The sequence below is a fragment of the Sinohyriopsis cumingii genome, chromosome 4 (assembly GCF_028554795.1).
Source record: "Sinohyriopsis cumingii isolate HCF-2022 chromosome 4, ASM2855479v2, whole genome shotgun sequence".
NCBI lineage: Eukaryota > Metazoa > Mollusca > Bivalvia > Unionida > Unionidae > Sinohyriopsis > Sinohyriopsis cumingii.
Window position 1 is genome coordinate 95,939,525 of NC_142964.1, and position 23,769 is coordinate 95,963,293.

General features: G+C 36.6%; 1 protein-coding gene across 10 annotated transcripts in view; it reads right to left on the reverse strand.

The window, feature by feature from the left end:
• Positions 1 to 23,769, reverse strand: part of LOC149801718 (potassium/sodium hyperpolarization-activated cyclic nucleotide-gated channel 3-like) — a 326,034-nt gene that overhangs the window by 39,666 nt on the left and 262,599 nt on the right. For 8 of the 10 annotated variants that reach the window (XM_089956019.1, XM_089956020.1, XM_089956018.1 and 5 more), the window contains one exon: positions 345 to 494. In XM_089956019.1, the coding sequence (XP_089812145.1) occupies positions 345 to 494 (150 nt within the window). Of the gene's footprint in view, positions 1 to 344; positions 510 to 23,769 lie in introns of all 10 variants that reach the window. The other 2 variants (XM_089956017.1, XM_089956013.1) reach the window with 1 other exon arrangement.

Sequence of the window (23,769 nt, forward strand, 5' to 3'; positions counted from 1 at the left end):
GATACTGAAAAGTGTCGATATTGCTTAAGAAAAAACAATTGGATATCGAATCGTGTTGATATTGACATGTTTAAGACAAATCTGGACACCGAATTGTGTTGATATTGATCTGTTTAAGATACTTTCTAGGGTATATATCAATATTTTAGAAATTTCTACATCTAGATATTGGAATAATTTTGAGAAAAATCGAATACATATATGCATTTGGAAACATGAACTGGAATCTTGGTTGAAAATTTATTGATACTGACTTGTTTTCAGATACTGCTAAATGTATATACTGATATTTATGATACTACTACACCTGAATATTTCCATATTTCAAACTGAGATTGACCTACCTGCAGTTCCTCAATAGACACCCAACAGTCTTTCGGGAAGTCTTGAAGCATGGGAACTAGGAACTGCAAACAGCCGTTCCAATGACCCAACAGAAACATAAGGCAGACAAGATTGAAAATACGCATAAACTTTCCCGCCAGGGCTAGAAACTGAAATATAGGAATCTAGTTCTGATAATGGTTGCTTTCTCAGATAAAAGAAGAAAGTTTATTTTAAGTAAATCACATCTATGTAAAGAGGAAATATTAAAATATCAAAAAGGTATAAATTGCAACTTAAAATTCTAAAATGCCCAGGTAGAGTATATACTGCATTATAAGTAGAATCTAACTGCAAAATAATTGACCCTGATCTGCCACCGCATAATGCTCCGGCGGCTCAGGGTCAATGTTGCTTGTGCTACTGGTTACTCCTAACAAACTGTACAGACCCACATCTTCCCGCGCATTATGCGATGATTGATATGGGATTGTGCTCCTTACAGTTTGACTCGACTTATAAGCGAGTATATGCGGATAATTAAGAACTAAAGTAAATTAAACAATAATAATGGAAGTAAACAAAGCTTGGTGGGATATAGAAAAAGTGAGTCATACCACTCTATCTGACTATCAAGCAATGTAATAATATAAGTATTTTACATTCGAATATAACGCTAAGACTGTTGACTGTTTTAATTAGTAAATAAAATAGTTTATCACATAAATATGCATGTTGCTAAGTCTTCTTTAGAATAAATTCTTTCTCCATGGTTTAGTATCTCCAATAATATTTGATCGTTAAGCTAAAACATTTTAACACCTAATTCATAACTGACGTTAATAATGGTGTAATTTCTGAAAAATTATCCGTGAGATTAAGTTCAATTTAACTATATGGGCGAGAAAACACTGAAATCTAGGGCTATATGGTTTGGTGAATACAATATAATTTTTTTCTCTACAACTTGAACTAACAGCAGAGCAAATCATGCAACCTGTAAATCTACTGCACAGCAAAATGTGTACATTATGCATAAACGTTCCGAAGCCGACCCATTCATTCCAAGATGCAAATATTAGCTTGGCATTCTTAATGCATTTCGCAAAATGTGCACTGTTACGCTTTGGATCCAGGGATCAGATGATTTCAAAGGGAGAAAAAAGTAAACCGAAAATTTTGTAACTATGTGCATACGAGGTACACATCAATTATTTACATGGTAGCTCCAGATTTAAAATGGTCATTCTATGTTTTGAAATAACTCGCACTGAATTTGTGCCACTGAATAAAGAGTTCTGCGCAAATGCAAATTAAATCAGGTATTCAGGTCGGCTTACGTACGATGTATGCTCAGCAAACAGAACCTCAAAGGAAAGGTACATCTCCTTTAAAGGTATGTTAGTCCTACATGTAAGACCTCGACGCTGATATTTATGTTTTGGGCGTCAGGGTCTTACAGCCTAACTAACGGCGCTGTGTAGCGTGTTTTGATGTCAACTAACATCGTAACGAAAGTCAAATTTTCAGGAATATCTCGCACAACTGGCAACTAAAATAACGACGCTTTTCTACAAAGTAAAAGTCATAGTTTTAGTCAGACTTTACTTACTCCGATGTCTTTTCTCTAATAAATTCAAATTTTCACAAAAGAAAAGGGACCTGTTTTCAAGTTTCGTCGGCTTACATTTCAGTTGGCTGGGAAGCGATGAAAGCCGGGAATGCCGAAATCGGGTTAAGTTGAAATACTATTCTTTAACGAAACGAATAAAAATATATTATGCCTGTTGGAACTGTAAACAACGTTTCGTCGCATTTCAATAAATTCAAATGTATGTCAATGGAACATGCAAATGTGTCCATTTGCTAGTGTCAGATTTTGAATCCACCAAGATAAAAACACCAAAATGAGTGTATTAATTACATATCAATTTGTGGAAGAGTGTTAATATGGGCTGACAAGAGTGTGAGATATTCCTGAAAGTTCGACTACTCATTCCGATGTCAACCGACATCGGAACACGCTATACAAGCCCGTTATTTGGGTAGTAAGATATAGCACTAAAACAAAAATAACACGTGCTGTCTTACATTATAGGACTAAACGTTATGTGTGCGAAAATATAGCATGCAAGCAGCTGTGAATACATACTTTACTAAATATAATGATTCGAAGACATTAGTGAAGACGCTTTTTAGCCCAAGCAATGAGGAGACAAATTACTTGATATTCAGTGTGTATCATTCGATGCGCATAAACGCGTTTTGCAGTTTATCTATTTATTGATCATTTGGCACAGTAGGTATACCATGATGTGAACTAAATTTTGTTTCGCTGAGTCAATAACTCTTTTGGTAAGAACCACAGAAATTACTTGTAATTCACTGTTTTCATGCACATCAATGCGGTCTGGAGGGCACGTTTTCCGGTCGATGCCACAGTGGAAGAACTTGAAGCAAACTTTATATCTTCATGTACACAATAAGTTTTTTTGCGTATTGCTGTATTCTATTGTGACAATGTCAAGTCGCTGAAAATTAATTGCTTATCTGAAACGTATTGTTCAGGAAATTATTTAGCAACAAGTTAACATTAAATAAAATCCACGATAACCACGATATCTGTTAGTATTACACCGTGCACTTGTCATTACTGCATTTATTGAATGGATTTTAGATTACTTATACTTCCATTTACGCTTAAGAGGCAGTTTACAGTTAACGCGAAGAGACAACGGAAAGTGGCTTCTACATAAGCATAATTTCGGTCAATAAAAAAAAAAGGACCCGCATATTACCTCTTTTCGCCTCAGTGACCGTATTACCTCTTTTCGCCATCTCAAAATAACGTAAGTTCCATAAAAGTAGAAGTGCACAAAGGAAAAATGTATGTTGGTCGTTGGAGTATAGCTTACATGCATTCCATTAATTTCTACATGCTTGAAACTGTTATCAACTTTCCATGGAGATAGTCCTGTTTAACGAATTTCAGTCACTGCTCCATGCAAGACAGATGCAATAGGCAGCGTGGAACAAACACTGACAGGCATGGAGGAACAATTTACAGTAAAAACACCTTTTTATATATTTGAATGTTCTCTTCGTTATCGATGCAGACGGTAGATTATTTTGAAAACAAATATCCCATACAAGAAAACTGCATGTATTTTCGAATCGGACCTCCACTGAGGAAATAGTGCATTTATTAACTTGAGGAATAAGAAGTGTAGCGTGCAACCCAGTCTAGTTCTTACCATGGACTCTCTTATACTAATCTAACGTCTAGATTTTCCATATTTTTCTATCCTCCCCTATAACTTTTCCTGACAGTGACATGTTACAATCTTTCCAAAGATCACAAGGTCGTTAATCTTACTTCTTAAGCCTATAACAATATCATTTCCTAAAGAACACGCACCAGCCAGCCTCTGTCCTTATCTGATCGTTTCTCCATTTTTACGGCGCCGTTAGACAAACGCACTGACCTAGCGTGATCTCTATCACTTTACAGGCTAGCTTGGGAACTATTTACAAAGTCAGCAAAGATACCTTGCTACAGAAGCAACATACGGATAGTAAAGTACGTTTAGACGTTTTAGTCTCAGGACATCTACAATTGTGTAGTTATAAACAAACAGCAGTAACGTTCCAAACGTTTGAATAACCACTCGGCTGTTCCTGCATCGGTCAGTTTGCGGCTTAAAGTGTTAGTTTATGATGGAGATAAACTATTTTAGCCCGTTGCAGCAAGAGTAGATTGTAAGACAAATCTCAACTGAAAATCCGAAGAAATGGAATAACACAGGAGAAATATATTAGGGCACGGAAATTCCGAGAGTGCTAAGTTACCTCGTTACACATTTAATATTATCGATATGTTTATTATTGCAATATTATTATTGCTATAATATTATCGCTAAAAGATTAAATTAACACGAACATTTTAAAGGTATGGAACGTTCTGATTGGACCAGCTTTTGTCCGCTCATAGTATTTTATGAGGCGCCGTAGCGGACAAAAAGCTGGTATAGTCAGAACGTTACCGTTGAAATTTTAATGTCATTTTTCAGAATTCCAATTTCACGTGTTGTCTCAAACCTTATTGTCCTCAAAGTTCCATTTTCTAGTCGAGACTTTAGATTGCATCTGTTGAATTAAACAGTAATGGTTGAAAGTTATATTTTCTATGTCGAGGTTTTAGATTGTGTCGTTTGAATTACGCGGGAGTGGTTGAAACTTCAATGTCATACATCGAGAATTCCTAATTTACGTACTGGTTCAAGGAGTTTATGTTGAAAGTTACATTTCGTATGTTGAGTTTTTAGATTGTATTTCTTGAATTACGTAGCGGTGGTTGGATATTTTATTTTCTTGTCAGATATATATATATATATATATATATATATATATATATATATATATATATATATATATATATATATATATATATATATATATATATATATATATATATATATATATATATATATATATATATATATATATATATATATATATATATATATGGTGAAATAATGTGTTGGTGTTAAAAGTAACAATGTCCACTTTAACAATTCAGAATAATATCGAGAATTAAGATACATCATTCGTGTATTAAATTAAATGAGGTGCCATTGTCTTTCATGCTTTTACAGTTTGAAAGTTAACATTCACAGGTCGAGAATTATTATGAATTTCGTCGCTAGAGGTCACTCTCGTGACAGTATCGCGTTATTTTCTAGCAAGGAGGCTGCTGCTCGTTGCCGTGGAATTCAGCAGACGAAATCTAATTACTCGCCACATGAAATGGAACTTTCATCACAAAGAGCTACATACAACGTGTGAATGAGGGATTCTCGACATTATGATATTGAAATTTCAACCACCGCTGCGTAATTCAACATATACACTGTAAAACGTCGACATAGGAAATAGAGCTTTACATCACCACTACTATAATTCAACATATAAAATCTAAAGTCTCCATCTATAAAATGGAACTTTAAGGACGTGTAATTTGATTCAACACGTCATATTGGATTTCTCTACATACGACATCGAAATTTCATCTGCAACTTTCTCATTGGACCAGCTTTTGTCCGCTACGGCGCCTCAGTATTTGGCACGCTTTTGGTATTGGATGGTGACAATGGTAACACAGGAATCTTTGCGCTGGAATTGTCATGAGCGCACGCTGGCTAAAACCACCGCAGCGTTAAAATGAGACATACATCCAAGAATAAAATTAGTAGTAGACCAAATACATATGCCATCAGTCTCATTAAGTTTCTATGCCGTTTATTAGAAAAGTCATGAAAATAAATAAGTCTTTTAATGAATAAACGAAATCGATAACATGTTTTTTAAAAAATATTTCGCTTCATCATTGCTAAGCACATCAACTTAGTTATTAAAAATAATCCCGGGGGACAGACTATTTCATGGTGATGGAGATTTAGTGTTAAATCGGCACAGGATAATCTGATTCTCAGAAGATTCCGCACGGCAAGATTTGCATAGAAAAGTTAAATTGATAACAGTCTAAGCTACCAGCTTTAAATAATTTGGAGGTTATAATTGGCGGACCTGAAGGAAAGCATATGTCAGAGGTTAAGTTTTTTTATATTTCTTAATATTTTAGTTTTCATTTTTTATTAATGGAAACTATATCGTAGTTGACCGATAACATTGACTCTAAAAATTCCAAACATTATGGTTCATAGTATTTACTAAAAGGAATCGTAATTTTATTAGAGCGACAATGATGACATTGAATGTTAAGTACTCTCTGCGCTAATATTGCTATCGGTTTTATTTTTTGGGTCGTGGGTGGGTTGCTTGTTACAATGAAGAATTCATAGAAATTCATGACAGTGATATTTAAAAGTCTGGTGGCCCTCAGATTTTCGCAGTAAGTTCACTATATATATTGTCGCGCCAGCCACCCGTGATAAAAGTAAGGTGAATTTAAGAGGGGGTGGGGGGGGGGGTGGTGGAAGGAGCGTATTGTGGTGAAGGTGATTTTAACCTTCTAAGTTTCGATTCTGGAGCAAGTCTGGATCAACTCCATATGATGAAGAAAAAGAAACATAGTTCCTATATGCCTGTCTGTAATTTTAGAAATAAAAGAAGCATAAATTCACATATGCGAAAATTGTCAGCCATATGGTATTTATAGGTTACTGCATTAGTATGGGAAAATATAAACGAGTTTTTCGGATGTAAATACTGCACGACCTTGAGAGTACAGTATATCCATGCGACAAAACGAGTTAATATTTTCCTATACAAATGCAGTAACCTTTTTATTATATGCTCATTTTGTTTTTTTACCTAATCCTTAATTATATTTACAAAATACACTACAAGAAACAAAGTAACTGAATGTATGCCGTATTCCAAACTAAATACACAAGCGCAGATTCATCATTACAAACAACGACATTATTACTGCGCACATAACTCCGCCCAGATAAATTTGAACTTAGTTGCGCGTTCGACATAACTTTCGAAGAAAAACAAAAGGCGTGTCTAGGTAAAATTGAAATTTGGGAGTCATATTGTGAATGAATGCGCATTGCAACAACATTTCCATTTGATCTGGAATTAATAGATTTTGGTATTTTTGTCGATTCTACGAAATTTCTTCATTATGGACTGGATTTATATGGGACAATTCCACATGTAATGCGTCGGATTGAAGAAGCGAGGGAGAAGCGTGTTGACATCTGCAAATGTGTTTCTGTTTCTGTCACTGAATGTTTGAAATCATAATGTGGGAAAAATATGAAGTCTTTTAATTGCAATTATCAAAAAGACGCTTATTTCATTTTAAGTGCAGTACGGAGGATGTAATTACACTTATTTTCGAAATTACAGTATAATTTCGAAATGTGTAATCAAGATTGAGAACCTATGACATGGCTCGTGCAATTCGGATTTGCAGAACTAAGAAAGTACATTTTGAGGAAATTCAGGATGTAAAACTTAAGTATATTGTTTTGCCATTCTTATTACCTGCTAAAAAAGACAGTTTATGCCTGTCACTTGTATGTTATTTGTAAGGACCCTTTCTGGCGTCTACTGTATAGCTAGACTAAATCCGAAAGATTGTATCAAAAAAGTTAACGCGGAATGTGCCAGAGCAGCTGGTATGTGGCAGTCCACGAAACATCTGGTTTACTTCATTTAGAAACAAATTTAATCAACCAAAACGGAAAGCGCCTACTACACGAGTGTACATGATTTGTTTACAAATCAAAAGTTCTGGCATCTGCATCCATTATTTGTTTACAATAGAAAGTAGTTCCTTTATACACGTGAACGCAATATGAAGGTGTCCAATATCGTAAAATACTGAACGAGTCTGACAATGTAAAGTTGTTGTTGTTGTTGTTATAGGGTTAAACGCCATTTGTCAGCACAAGATAGGCTATACATGGCGGCCAGTATAAATGGTGGAGGAAGAACCCGGGGAAACACCGGAAAGAACCACTGACCCACGAGAAGCTACCGGCAAGCTTTCTCACATACCCACATTGGCCGAGTCCGAGACTCGAACCCATGCAGACAGAGGTAAGCGCTTTAGACCACTCGGCCACTCGGGGCCCCACAATGTAAAGTTAACGGAGAACAAAATGAGCGTATAATAATACTACTTGAAGCTCAAAGTAATTAACAATCACGACGGTGTTTGACAGTTTGAGATTGTGCAGTATAAATAATTCGCGGCATGGGTGCTCCCTGTCGTTGTTGAGAGCATTTAACTCTTATAATAATAAATCTTTGTTAACAACCTAATGGAGTGAGATTCTAGGCACTCTTCAACCAATTTATTATTTTGAAATTATCAAACAGATAACGTATCCTTTTCAGTAAATTTTCTCTTGAGGAATACAGAATACCAGGATAATATTGATAGATATATAGGCACATAGATAAATGGATTGACAGACACACATGGATGGATGGAAAGGCTGGTATACAGATTAAAATATCTAGATACATACTGATTGAAACAAAGACATACAGACCGACAGCAAATATAAAGATAGATAACACTATATATATTCACCAAATGGTGGCTGTTGGAGTAGAAGCTAACTAGACTATAACAAGTGCAGAACATAGCAAAAAAGCTCATGTGATAGAAATAAGATAAAAATAACCCGTTGTAGAATCCATGTATGCAAAAATATAATTTTAAAAATCCTTAGAGATTCTAAAACCAAACTAAACAAAAACAAGAGTTCTTAGACCGGACTGCAATTTACAGGCCGAGAAAAAACTTTAATCAATCCAAGAAAAGACCGGTCATTCTGTCCATTTATCCTTTCAACTGCGGATTACTGAAACCGTATCTCATACTCTTGAAAAGCTCCAACATGCCGAATTTGTAAGAAAACTATACTCGTATGTTGGAGTTAACATGTGTTCACAAGATCTCTGTCAAAGATTAAGTGGAGTACAAATTTCTTTGTTATGGTCATTGTCTCTGAACCTGGGATTATGGGTGGAAAATCACAGACCTTGTCACAGACAACACCAAGATATACTTACATGCAAATTTTGGTTAAATATATAATTAATACATTTGCGTCACCCCACCCCAGTTATTTATGTGCCATAATTCAAGCTATTGATCAGATGTATGCATAAGCGGGGTTTGATAAAATCAATTCATAATCATTTGTTTTAGCATGCTTGCAAGCCGCTACAGCTAGATATATGAGGATATCCGAGTCGATATCCTTGAATGTAACCTTCAATTATTTTCAGATTGCTGACGACAAAATTTTGTAGTTGAAATGCTACTAAATATAAAGTCTATACAAGTCACTGTGTTTATTAACTCGTTTCAAAACTCAGATAGTAAAGGGAGGAGCAATGCTTTTCATATGCAGGTAAATTCAGCTCTTTTCGTATTGCATTTTAGTAATGTCTATGTAGACTTTTTGCTTGCAAATTCTTATATTCGATCGATCGAGAGAACTTGCATGAAGATACTTTGCCCTACTACTACTACTGCTATTATTATTATTATTATTAACTAGATTTTCGAAATGGAAGCTATGATATCATGTTGAAGAACAGAACAGCACCATTTTATTAAAAGCTTCGTACGTATTGCTACAATAATGTCTAAGTGAAAACCGTATGTCGTTCAAGAGAAGACATATCAAGATTTTCAAGATGGCCATCAAGGCAGCCATTTTGGACGTTAGATCAGCATCTTCGTAATAAAGGAATAACTATATATTGCAATAAAGTAGTCGTCTTTTTAAATGTTGGTTTGACCTCCCAGTTAGAAGAGGTAGATGTTATGAGATTTTTTTTCCAACTTTTATAAAATGTTGGGTTGGTAACATTGTAATCGTTTACATTTATGACCAAGTTTATAAAGTGAGAAGTGTTTTAGTACAAATATCGATACGGATATCAATTAATAGTAGTCATAATATAATTTTTAAGATGGCCACATTGATTAGCACTATTCTTATTCAGGACCAACTAGATATTATAAAAAGATTTTTAAAAAAAAACAACAAAAAAAAAAAAACAAAAAAAAAAAACAACAAACAATGTCTGTAGGAAACGTAGCTGTAACAGGTTTTTCAATATGACTACAATGGCGGAATTTTGTAAGTCTGATCGGTACATTTTTATTTAGAGCCGAGTACGTAAGAAGTTTAGCAAATCCCCATGTCACTGCGACTATCACTTTTGGACAAGATTTTTAAAAAAATGACCAGTGTGACCATGAAATGGTGGTAGATTTGGCATCATTATTTTCATTTTGGACTACCTAGATCTTGTAAGAAGTCTTCCTGCCAAAACCTAGCGTCCATGTGGCAATATTTTCATTTCAACGCTGCTATCAGTTCTAGAGAAGTACAGGTAGTGTAAACAAGATTTGGGTTCAACTAGATATCGTATAAAGTGTGTGTGTGTGGGGGGGGGGAGGGGACGGTTATATTGAAAATCCCACATCTACACAACAATCCTTTTAGGAGAAGCAGCAATAACAAGATTTTCAAGATGACCACAGCGGCGGCCATCTTGGATGTCAGGTATGCACCACATTCATTTTGGTTCAACTAGACCTGAGATGGATGCATGTTAGGTTTTATGACAATCTTTCATAAAGTTTAAGAGGAGTAGCGACAGCAAACTTGAGTGAACGGAAGGACGATGGACAAAAGACAAAGGACAATATGCGTTCTCATAAGCACCCCCCCCCATCTATGACTAGTAGAGCTAACAGTTAATAGGTCACCACCTTATCAGCGAAATAGGACATATTAATTGACAATAATTTTGTCCTGAATTTCAGTCACCATGGAAACCTTACACCTATTGTTTTACAAAGAGGAGATTAATTGTTTACCAAGGATCTTCTGGACAAAATATGACCATAAACGACTGCTTTTCAATTTTTCAAGTTACAAAGAAATACACTATTTAATATAAAATAAAATCATTAAAACAAGAGACAGATATAAAATATTGCGATTTATAGTTAAGAAATATGAAACATTCGTTGAATTAATATTTTGATAAGCTATGAATATATCTGAACTAATTGTTTGTAGATAATTAGGAAGATAATTATATTGTTGACATGTTAGAAAGTGTTTTGTGATGCTAGAACTAATAAGTTTGAAGTGAAAACAAAATCGAAAGAGAATTCTGAAAAGGAATTTAAACTGAGGTTAAAACTAATGTTCTGGTGTACTTTGCAAACAGTTCAAATTGAGATTTGACGGACTCATCTAAACAGGCGTTTAGCTGGAATTAAACTTTGTGGGGCCTAATAAGCAAAAATAAACTCCTAAATGTCAGGCTAAAAATCTCACACGACATTAAAGCTGCATCACCTAACAAGACACAGTTTAAACTGATAAGACGTGTGTGTTCTATATGGCTCATACTTAATTCAAATGAAAGTCAACCGCTAAAATCGACACGAATCGCCCAGGTGCTGAGGATTGAGAAAAGTATGACCATAAACAAGGAGGCAAGATTTTATTTATTCTATAGGTATTATGTTCATCTAATTGTTTTTGTTTCTGAAAGGGCTGGCTCATCATTGCGTCGTATGATAGCAACTCAGGGACAGCAAAAATGCAGAACGTTCCGTGGCTTATGAGGATAGAGCGTCCCACTCCAATGCGGGAGGTCGCGGGTTCGAACCCCGGCCTAGTCATACCAAAGAGTTATACTTAAAAAATGGCATCAGCAACTGCCTCGCTTGGCGCTCAGCATAAAGAGGTTAGTGTTAGGACTGGTTGACCTGGTGTCAAGATAATGTCACTGGTTGTGACATGATGCTATATATAAGCGGTATGATGTCCCACTGCTAGACATTACCATAAACTGCCACACTGCAGACATCGTAGCGATATGACTAAAAAATATTTAAATCTAGGTTAAAAATTCAAATCACACACACACACACACACACACACGCGCGCGCGCGCGCGCGCGCGCGCGCGTTCCGTAAACTTTGCTTTACAAATCTTTTGATTCATAATACTGGTCGGTGTCTTTCCAGTTGCTTGGGCCACGCTGACGATTTATTTTGTTGTTGTTGATGATATGCGTGTATATTTAAACGGTAAAAAGTATGAAGATCCCTGAATGCGCCCCCTCCCCCGCGACTCTGGTATACATTTTGGAAAAACATTTGTTCGCGATACATCATTAGGAGCGTCAAGAATCATGTCGTATCATCATACTACCGTACTATTTCTTACAAGGCAATGCAGCTTTAAATATCCAACTACAATGGAACTCTCTTCTGACGAACTCCAAATTACACATATTTTCGGAGAAGTGAAAAATAAAGTTGATGGATTATATTACAATTCATATTTAAATTTATTTCGTTACATCCAAAAAACATTTAATTCGAATTCGTTAAAAGGGAGTTCCACTATATTCAAATGGTCCCGAAATTTGTTACAATCTACAAACTCTACTGCTATAAACGCACAAAAGTCGAATGGAGACCAAGCACGATAGGGAGCAAACGAGCCGTTACAAACTAAGACTGTAACCTTGTTCTTCTTTTTATTCAGCAATAATTTGTTAATGCTATTTTAGGACAAAATGTATGATACTATTGGCTGTTTTCTTGATGACATAAAGCGTCTAAAACGTTCGCTGTACCAATGGTTTGTTCTCATTTAAGATTTAGGCTAGAAGTAACTTGCTACTAACGTACAGACATCGGGCTTATGTAACATGCTTTGCGCCGATTGCTCCTTAATCATCTGCTTCAGAAAACCGTCTACCATTAATATAGTGACAGAATCAGAGCATTTCTTAAGTATCAGCCTTACCTTATCCTCATGCTGTTTATAAAAGTAGATATAGAAATCATATGCGACTTTAGAAGTATCACACATTTACTAACTTTTGTATATTATTTACTTGTTCTAAATTTTGCTAATAGAAAAAGAAATAAATGAGTTGATATATTAATCTCTGTATTTTTTCATATTAAGGGAGTGAGAGTTTTACGTCAAAAAAGAATATTGTGGATTCATTTCATTGTTAAAAATCTGTATTCATTGTATGGAATGTGAATTGTAAAAATCGATTTTGAATGCGAGTCTCCTTGCATTGAAAAGGTAGTTGGGAACACCCGCCATTACCTTTGTGTGTGCAGAGTGCAGCAAGTGCTCTTCCATTAATACGTGTTCGTATTATTGAAACAAGGAGAATTCAAGTTTACACCACATTATAATCAATGACTGATAAAATACAAAACATTTCCATCGAGATAAAAAATAAATGTTATAAGTAGTTTTACGGATAACCTTCTATTTGCCGTTTCATGGTGGAAGAGTGAAGCGAAGAATGTAGCTCTCTGTTTAAAACCAATTTTTCTCAAAGGCTATAATTGTTCTTTTTTTAACGAAATACTAAAGTGATATATTTTTATAAGTAAAAAGTACACACGAAAAAATTATCCATGAATTTATCATATAGAGCATGCCGTTTTGGAAGATTGGACAGAAGTTTATTAAACATCGGTAGAAAGTGCTGCAACGCTTCGCAGACTCTCTCAAAAAATGGAAAAAGCAATATTGTATTTGAAATGAAGTTTGACAAGGACGCATTTTCTTTATTACAAATATGCGTCTTCTATTTAATAAATGGAGTAAACAACAGAGATTCAGAAAGCACAGTTTGTGACCTTATATGTATATGCCAGTTCATAATATCTCCTATACACTCCTTGAAAACGACACCTGCTTTAATTTTTATAGTCAGACTTAAGTATTATTATTGTTATTGCTGCTGTTGTTGCAATAGAAAAAAATAGCTGAAACAAGAATATCTGTTTTTTAATTCCGAAAAAGCCGTTCAAATAAGGCAATCGAAAAGACAAAAATAAATTGGTATTACAGTCGAACAGTCGTATACATCCATTTTCGTGAGTTATATTCAATGAACCGTCAGTTAGAAGTCAAAATTTTCTTACCCGTTTGGTTCTTCGTATTTTGTTTGCAGGGAGCCGCAGTGGCTCAATGGTTAAGATGTTGGACTCGTGTCAACAAGAAAGAAGGTTCGATTCTCATTATTAAATCAGCCCAGACAGGATACTGTGGTGTGTCCTTGGGCAAGGCGCTTGCCTTGGCACGATATAAGTTTGAAAGTATTGCCGTGACGTAAAACACTTAAATCCCCAAAAGCCAAACCATATTTTGTCTGGTCTGTATTAAAGGACACACAAGTACTATTACAATGCATTCAATGCAAAATTTAAATGAAAGTTTACAGTTCGTAAAGATGCTAGAGTATTTTCAAAGGGTCTGTAGGGCTTTGGTGTTAGCTTCACTTTTAAAGAAAGCTTATTATACACCTGACCTGTATTGCATATCTCTTTCGTCAGTTAAAACACTTATTGTTTGACATGTTTTTTGTTTTGTGGGAGTCTCGCAAGCTACCTCATACATTTTAAAGGTGTGACTTAATTTTGTACACTTATAGTTCTAGGAAAATGTTGCAAATAATTGTATTGTTTTATTGATGGAAAGTTAAATAATTTTACGATAAATTTTTATATAAAATTCCAAAAATATGCTAATTAATCGGGACTCAAACAATTCTTGATATATGTTCATTTTGACATCGTGTTCCTCCTTGTCAAAATTATTGTAAAACAACCGTTATAAAATGTGCATCCCTGCATTTCATATCTAGAACATTATGGAAAGCTTTGCCAACGTATTGGACACATTATGAGGACCATTTATTATGTAGCATAAAATAAGACAGGGTGGTGTGTTTTCGGCTATTACAGATTTGGAAAATATAGCTTTCATTTCTAAACATGGTTAAATCGTCCTTATTTTGAAAGTGTTATATGCATGTAAGTAAGTAAGTATGCATGCATGTATGTATGTATGTATGTATGTATGTATGTATGTATGCGTGTATGTATGTATGTATGCATGTATGTGGAAACGCGGGTAAGTAGATTGTTGTTGTTGTAGGGTTTAAAGCCATTTTTCATCATAAGATAGGCTATACATGGCGGCAGAAGAACACGGGAAAACCCCGGGGGAACCACCGACCCACGAGAAGCTACCTTCAACCTTTCTCACCTACCCACATTGGCCGAACCCGAGACTCGAACCCATGCAGACAGAGGTGAGATGACAGTGATTCGTAACGGTGAGCGCTTTGAGTAGGTAGGCAAGATGATACATATACGGGATTATTTTTTTTACATGTGGATTGATGATATCGCCCCAGACCCTTCCCCTGAAGCCGACGTGGGGCCTGGGTCATCCTGGATCTTTAAGATACTATCTCGCTCCATCCAGCTCAGCCCCATTAAACTATTTGAATTTATCATTCAGGGATATACTTTTATTATGTTATACCTCTAATTCTAATAGAAACCCATTGGGCTTACAAACATAATTACCAGTCTTTAATGATGCAGGTTATCTAAATGCGAGTCTTTTGTATGTTCTGTGAGTTTCAACAGGTAACTGCCAGTGTATTTGCAAGGCGATGTTATTAATGCTTGTTAATGGAATGCTTTATTCAGTTGAAAGCAAGGCGTTTACAGCTCATTGCAGCAATAAAGTTTTCAACGGTATGCTTGCTGTCGAGTTGGGTTGTCTATTTAAAGATACATGGAATAAGAGGTATAGCACTTCTCGCAAGGCAATCAGGGTGTTTCAGGGCAAAAATAATTGCACTTGGCTTAAACTAAGACCCAAATAGGTTTTTGTAAAAATAAACTTGTTGGTGAGTGCTGTGGTATGCATATGACGGAGTTTAAAGAGGATGAAAAGTTTTTGGAAGTGTGGTACCGTAATATGGACCGATTCACATGATTTGGGTGGATTGTGGTGATAATCATGCGGCCAGAAACATGAGAAAACAGAAAACGGAGCAAGGACACATTTTAATTAAGTTATTTCTGAACTTCGGTCAAAGTGGGAAAAAAAAAAAACAAGTTTGCGAAAAGGGATAATAGGTCGATAACCTAATGTAAACACAACACAATAAAATACCTTTAGATAACAGGTATTATAGCTAAAAAGCTTAAAGTAAGTACAAGATTAAAGGATGATATGTTTATATGTATAACACGTGACATAGCTCAGCTCTTTTTCTGATATCACTTTGAGCTGCTCTAGAAAAGACAGAAAAATCAAAGTGAATTGACGCGTTGGTCGCGCTGTATGCGAACAGGGCTCTTAAGCCAGTTCCGGCCCTCGTACGGCGGGGAAGACGAATACTTGACGCGCAGCCAGTTTCATCGCCCGCTGTGAAGGTACAACCTGAGTCAACGCCTGATGCGCGGCTACAACAAGAGCAAATCGAGCTAACCGATGACGTTCTTAAACATAATCGTCGAGGAATATTCATTTGCCCAGCAGCAGAGGCTTCTTCCAGCACCCCTTTGTCGAATTGGCAATCGACTTATGCAAGGTAGGCGACGGCAACTGCCCGACTTTGTAAAGCGGCTGGGTAAGGCGTATGCGGACTATTGCGCCATCGTGCCTGATAAGCATGAGCTGGAAGCCGAGAGCTTGGTATTTATTAATGCTGTGGAGCATAGCGTATCAACTCGAGGGAGCTCAGGAAGTTTGATGGTCCAAAGTTTAGCATCGTCCTAACGGCACAGATGCAGAAAGCAATGCCTAACCTAGAAAACGTTTACGATACAGATGTTGGAATGGCAACCACAAAAGTGGCGGTTGGTTGCGTACCGTTGCCATAATCGTGATGTGGAAGGATGAGAATGAGCAGAAGAAGGAAAATCAAAACGTATACGCATGACAGGTCTGGATGGGTATTTGTTCGCTGCTAAGTGCTTGATCTCCGAGTGTTTTAGTTCCATTCGTTTCGGATTAACAGCTGAACACCAAGGCGCATACCATCATGGGCTGTTATAAACGTGAAAAACAACAATTGCTGTTTTGAGTTGGATATTTTGTCAGCTCTGTATCAAAGAGACCATAAACACGTTGACTGGCCAGGCAAATACTGTCAGTACACGGGCCAGCTTGACTTTACAGACGATTACTTTCCTGTGAAAGTTTATGTTATTTCCAAGTTTAAGTGCCGCAACGAAACTATCGCCGAAGGTGAAGCGGAGACATCGGAAAAGGACAACTATGTTTGGATAAAGAACCTGAGCCATCTTGTGTACACGCCCAATAATCCCCTATGATTTCAGCTGAGACGATCTACTGGAACACCACCCCAGGACCTGACGTTGTATAAGCCGAACGCCACAGCGATTGTCCTTACAGGAGGGCATGCAAGAACATCGTAACAGCTAGATAAAAAACCTCGATTACTACAAGGCTTAGCTATAATGAGGAGTCTGGCATCTGACGGTTTGAAATGGGTTGACCAGCTTGCACTCGAATCAATCTCATTTATGTTGCGGCCGGCGTCAAGGGTTTCATTCTTGAAGTTAACCTAGACTATCTGAAGAAGCTTCATGACGCAAATAGCGACTGTCCACTGGCTTCTGAGGCAATGAATGTTCAATAGGATTGGCTGAGCGAGTGCGAACTTGGTGTAAATTAACTCAAGTACCAAACTCGTTAAAAATCTGCGAAGAATAGGAGCATTAGGTAGTTTACTGCCGCAACCTTTTTACGTATAGCTCAACACAGGTCAGCATAACATGGCGCAGAGAGTGTTGAAGAGGTATTCCATCAAGCTTCTGAACAACTCCATCTTTGATAAGATCACAGACAGACTACGGAAGCGGATTCGGATGAATCTCTCGAGGCCTAACGGTGAGGAAGACACGACGAGTTGATAGATTGCCAACCCGGCGTTTCAAACACGGACACTATTTAGCGGTAACCTTGTTGTCAATCATTTCACAAAGGCCAACCTGAAATTGAACAGCTTAATCTATACAGGCCATGTGATCCTCGACCTTAGGAAGCTCCTCATGTAGAACATATACGACGGCCATATCAAGGCGACCCTACTATACACGGAGACCGACAGACTGCCGCCGAAGATTGAGAATTCCGATATCTATCGCTATTACGACTCTATGGTCTTAAACTAAGTAATTGTTGTTGTTGTTGTTGTGTTGTTTAACGCCATTTTTCAGCACACGATAGGCTATGTATGGCGGCCAGTATTAATGGTGGAGGAAGAACCCGAGAAAACCCCTGGAAGAACCACCGACCCACGAGAAGCTACTGGCAAGCTTTCTCACATACCCACATTGGCCGAATCCTAGACTCGAACCCACACAGACAGAGGTGAGATGGCAGTGATCCGTAACGGAGAGCGCTTTAGACCACTCGGCCACTCGGCCCCCCCAGACTAAGTAATAGAAAAGAGCGAAAACCAAAACGTTTTGTAACATTCAACAAATAATTTATTTCCCTTGAATACAAAGTGAAAATTTAAAAAGAACTTATAGTATTGCGACTTAAATAGCAAATATTCCAAAAAGTTATATTACCCGTTATAATGAATAAGTCCTAATTACAGTGGTTTTCGAAAAAAGATCAATCGCTGAAAGCATTGATGTGCCTGTAGTCTTGAAAGTACCAGTGACCGGAAGTGTGATGATGTGCTAACAGTCTTTAAGGACAATAATGAAGTCCAAACTGCCCTAGTCTGAATTCACTAAAATCTGAAAATTAATGTCTGTGTCCAAGAATAGTATTGAAGATCAATTTGTATATGCAATGACTACAAATTTTTAAATATATAATTCCACCAAATCAAATAATGAACACAACAATATAAATGATTCTGCTAAAGATGTTAAATACAAGAATGAGTAATTTTCCATGTAATCAAGACTATAAACCCCTTTATTTGACCTACGTCCAAATTGCCATTGTTTGGAAATACTCTGCCACTTAATAGATTTTCCATTCTGGAACATTCTGGTTTGTCAAACAAGAAAAATCTGTTACGAAAATTATAATAAAGCACGTGGTAAACATCAGGTACACCATGTTTATCAATGGGGAGTACCAATACCCTAGACCCATAACCAAATAAGCATATTTGCCTCCACTGATACTTATGCTAATATTGAACCCACTTTCATAGAGAAATATTAACTATGTATTATTTGTTTACCAAAATCAAAACAACATCAGTGTCCCTTATTAGGTACACAGCGAACTTGATTTTGGACAAGGTCAAGTCCAAAATGCAATTATATATAACATATGATCATTTAGAAAACAAATCTGACAAACAATATAAATTAAATACACAAAAACCGCAACATGGCTGAAGATGCCAGCCTCTACGACACGTGTCAATGTCCACGTTAGCTCTCGCAAGACGGTCATTGGCAAATTTAATGATGATTACGCGGGTCAATCATTTGCCTTGTGCGTCGGCTCCTCCCCAAAATAAACATCATTCAAGAAGGCTGACAAAGGCCAAGATAGTGAAAGATGGCCTCCTGCACCGCCTCTACCTGGGGTGTCTAATGGAGAGAAAAGTTTCGCCATCCACAGCGGCTGCGATATCGAATCACAAATATAAGCCTGAGCCCGCTGGACACTAAAAATAGATCTCCGCAGACGGCATAAAATGCAGGCATATGGCCAGTACCGTTCCGATCCGCAGAAGCAGTAACAAATCACCTTGGCCACGGGAGCCGCTGAGCACCTTAGTAAACTCGTTGATTTGGTCCAGCAATACGATGGGATGCGATATTGGAGGGTAGTAGCTGAGTATCTTCAGGCACAATCTGTCGTTCCTCACGAACGAAGCACCAATCCTGAAAGATGTTATATAGATGACTGGCCGTGAATATCAAACCTATCAGTTTCTGGACATGTGTGTAGTGGGAATATGACTATTTTCGACAATCATTGCTGTCCCAATCGGCGTTGCATTTGAGATTTAAACTGTGGGCTGCGGGTTTCTAATGATGGGAATGGTATCAGTCGGTAACTCATCATGAGAAATAGGAAGCACGACGAAATCCGTGTCTTAACCCAGACAGAAATCAATACAATTTTGGACCACATGTCTAAGGCGTTTCATGACATATCAGACTCCAAGGAACATTGAAACTTACCGTGGATGAAACTGAAAAATATACGGCCATGAAGGAGATAAAGTTTGCATCGCACAAGGCATACACTTCCGTTTTTACTGATCAGTAGCAAGAAAAATACATTTATAGCACGTGAGAAGAGATCATGACAGTCTCGCTGAAAATTCCGCATAAATGTGAGTTGTGTAGTATCAGCCGAACCGAAAACGACAGAAATAGTGGAACAACTGGGACAACAACGTTCTTGCTCTGTTCTCAAGAGCGAAGCATGAAGCCAACCCCCCAGCGCACCACTATAGTGTATGATGCATTGTGCTTTCCTTAAATGTAATGAGTACATTATGACTCCAGAGTAAACAAACTGCAGCTTCTTCAACATGCTGTTTCATAAAGAATAACGGCTGGGCCACGTGAAAACTGCGTTCTTCGATATAATTTTATCTGCATCAACAGGTCGTGTACCAGCAATGTTACGAACAAGATATGTATGTGTTGCTTTGGTCACTACCGGAGATTCTTCCCCCAACAGCAACACGAGTTGCAACTGTCAATATAGTCAGCGGTAGGAATGCGTCAGTGATAAAGCAACTCCAATGCATTTTACCTCGCCAATGTTAAATAATGGATATTCTAAATCGCAATAGTATTAAAGGTGTTTAACTAATGTCCTATACTTACCTCGCATTCGTTTCAAAAAGCGATCCATCACCAATTACTAATAAGTGTAAGATTCATTTATAGTTGAGTTAATATAAACTGCTGAAAAGTGGTAAACGCATCGTATTCAGTTCGGCAAAGAATCCGATAACACACAATAAAATCGCCTTGTGGTTACAAACTTGACTGAAGTAATAAATGACAGTTACATGTTGAGACTCACAGCATGTAGAAAAACTTCTTATATAGATATCTTGCATCACTGAAACCAATGTTTTTTTTGTATAACCAAATGACTTTCTATTACGACTATCAATATGAATAGGCACATTATACTCTTGTATGATAAAACCGAGTGGCTCCGGCAAGCAAGTATTTAAAGATATCGGATGGTCTCTGGGTGGCGCGAAACCAAAATGCCACATGGCATGAAAAAAAAAACGTTTAACATCAACTACTGTTCTTATTGTGACACATTCGAAATAACGACAAATCGACCAAAACACGTCATTTGACCTAGGAAGAGAGATAATAATATGTGAAATGATTCGGAGATTGTACTCGTTCACTATTATTTTTCAGTGCCCTTAGAAGCTGAGCCATAAAATCGTAACTTTATCAATTCCACAAAACTTTATTGATTCCACAACGTTTACACGTGCCTTGCATTTGATATTCTAAAATCATTTCTACTAAAGCGCTTGTAAAAAGCTTCATGTCTGAGGTCAAGGATGATCGAGAATTGTCATACCAAAATAAAAAGTCGCTCGTCGCCAGAATTTTATAAATTAAGATTACATTTTTACTTAGGCTACTAAAACATGCTGCTGGAAAGTAATGAATTGAAAAAAGACTATGGTTACAGAATCTTATATATAACCATGCAGACCGTAAGAACTAAACTGTAAAAAAGCGTCAGTAGCGGCGCTTGTAAAATTCAACAAATAATAGCAAAGCCATAGTTTTGTATCAAAATGATACAGTAGTTTGTACAAGTTTGTAAAATTAGAGCTTGAATGAGCAGCAAAGTATATAAAAAGCAAGAGTTTTGTTTTTTGTTTTTGCAATAAAAGCAAATGGGTTATATATTGTTGCGATTTAGAGAACTGCTCATAAGAACTCACCGGCTTCTGTTTACCACATTTTCCAAAAAGCCTCATACACGGACCGCCTTGAAACTAATGTGAAAAAGAAGCATTTTGTTATTAGATCAGTAGAAGCAAAGCGAATTAGTACTGCGGGTTTTATTTTTGTTAGGAGCAGCCAATAGCTAGGTTATCTATAACTGTCACCAGCGTCGATGGTCGTCATTACAAGAAATTTTCAAAAAGCAGAACACCTTTTACCGAACTAAATTACTTGTGGAGAGGACGTGTGCCAAGGAAATAATTAAACTTTTGATAAAGCTCGGAATCAAAGAGAATAAAACCTATAAAAGTAAAGAATACGAGAGAGAGAGAGAGAGAGTTAGGATAGTCAGACCAGATAAACCACAGTAACACAATCTTGTTTTCATTTTGTTTAGATAAACAGTTGATATAAGTTTACGATAATTTTAAAAATCAAATTTAAAAATTACTAGACCAGGCTATTAGTTAAAAAGTTATCAAAACAAATACTGAACCAGCAAGACTAGGAACCGCTAAAATAATTTTTCTTCAAACATGAATAATGGTTACAGAGGTAGACAAATCTTTAAAAGTGTTGGGAGGTGCAATTATGCTGTTAAGTGTATCTTCCATTGGTGATTTTATTTTGAGGCTCAGTTTACACATATGTGGAACAGGGTATGCTTTATATACAAATCGTGAATATACGTAGGTAAAAATCGTAAAACAAGGGTGGTACCTGAAATAAGTAGTGGGGTGAAATGTTCTGTAGTATGGAATATATCACAGTATACAACAGTACCGTAATGAACAAATAAAAATGATAAGACGATGTCGTATTGTTTGCTACGTAACATTAAATGTAAACAATAAAGCAACATGCAAGTTACAATCTTAAAATGATTTGCACGTTGGTTCCATGCCACAGGAAACAGAAAAAAAAATGATGCAGTACACAGGTTCAAATCATAAGATGCTTTATACTTGAATTCCAATTAACAGTCCACAAAATTAATAACGGAGTTGTGCACATATAATAGCAATATAGAACAAAATGCAAACTGTCGTTGAATATATATTGCAATAATTGTGTCAAAAATATACAAAAATAAATATAAATGGTATTGTTTGTCAAATAAATCAAAATAAAGACTTCTTTACGTAATAGAAAGTAATAAAACATAGATAAATATCACACTTTTAATATGTCTTCCATGAAAAAAAAAAATCAGTTTGCATGATTTGACAGAATTTAAGCAGAATCAACAGTAAAAGAATCAAAGGGTAAATTCACAGAAATGTAAATCAGAATATGTTTTTAACAATCGTTATTTCAATATAAGTTTTTGTGACACTGACCATGATTAGAACAATTCAGCAACTTGATTTAGTGAAATCTGAAGCAGACGTAAAGATTACACGCATGAAGACATCCACTTAGGTGACATTGCAATTTGAAAATAAACGTTTTAACGACATAACGAAAACACTCTAGGGAACACTGCATGTGTGTGTGTGTGTGTGTGTGTCTGTGTTGTGTGTGTGTGTGTGTGTTGATTTGGAGTTTTAACTTAGCCTTAACAATTTTTCAATCATATCGCTACGATATATGCAGTGTGGCAATTTATAGCGATGCCTAGCACTGGGACATAATGCCGCAGACAAGTAGCATCATGTCCCACCACGTCACATTATCCTGACACCAGGCCGAGCAGTCCTAACAGTCCTAACACAAACCTCTTAATGCTGAGCACCTAGCGAGGCTGCTCCAAGTACCATTTTTTTAAGTCTTTGGCGTGATTCGGCCGTGATTCAACCCCACGACCTCCCGCATCCGAGGCGGACCTTCTAGCCATTTAGGCCACCATATGTGTGTATGTATGTATGTATGTATGTATGTATGTATGTATGTATGTATGTATGTATGTATGTATGTGTTTTACAATCCTTACATTTATTGCAAGGTAAAATGTATTGAAGATAGTTTTTGCTTCTTAGCAATAAAGTTTAAGTATTAAACAATATGCAATATAAAATTTACTTTCTATTCTCACATTTATTTTCCATTTTCCTCACGAGCTTTAACAAAATTATCCGGTAAAAGAACTTATCTAATGTCCATGTTTGGTAGCG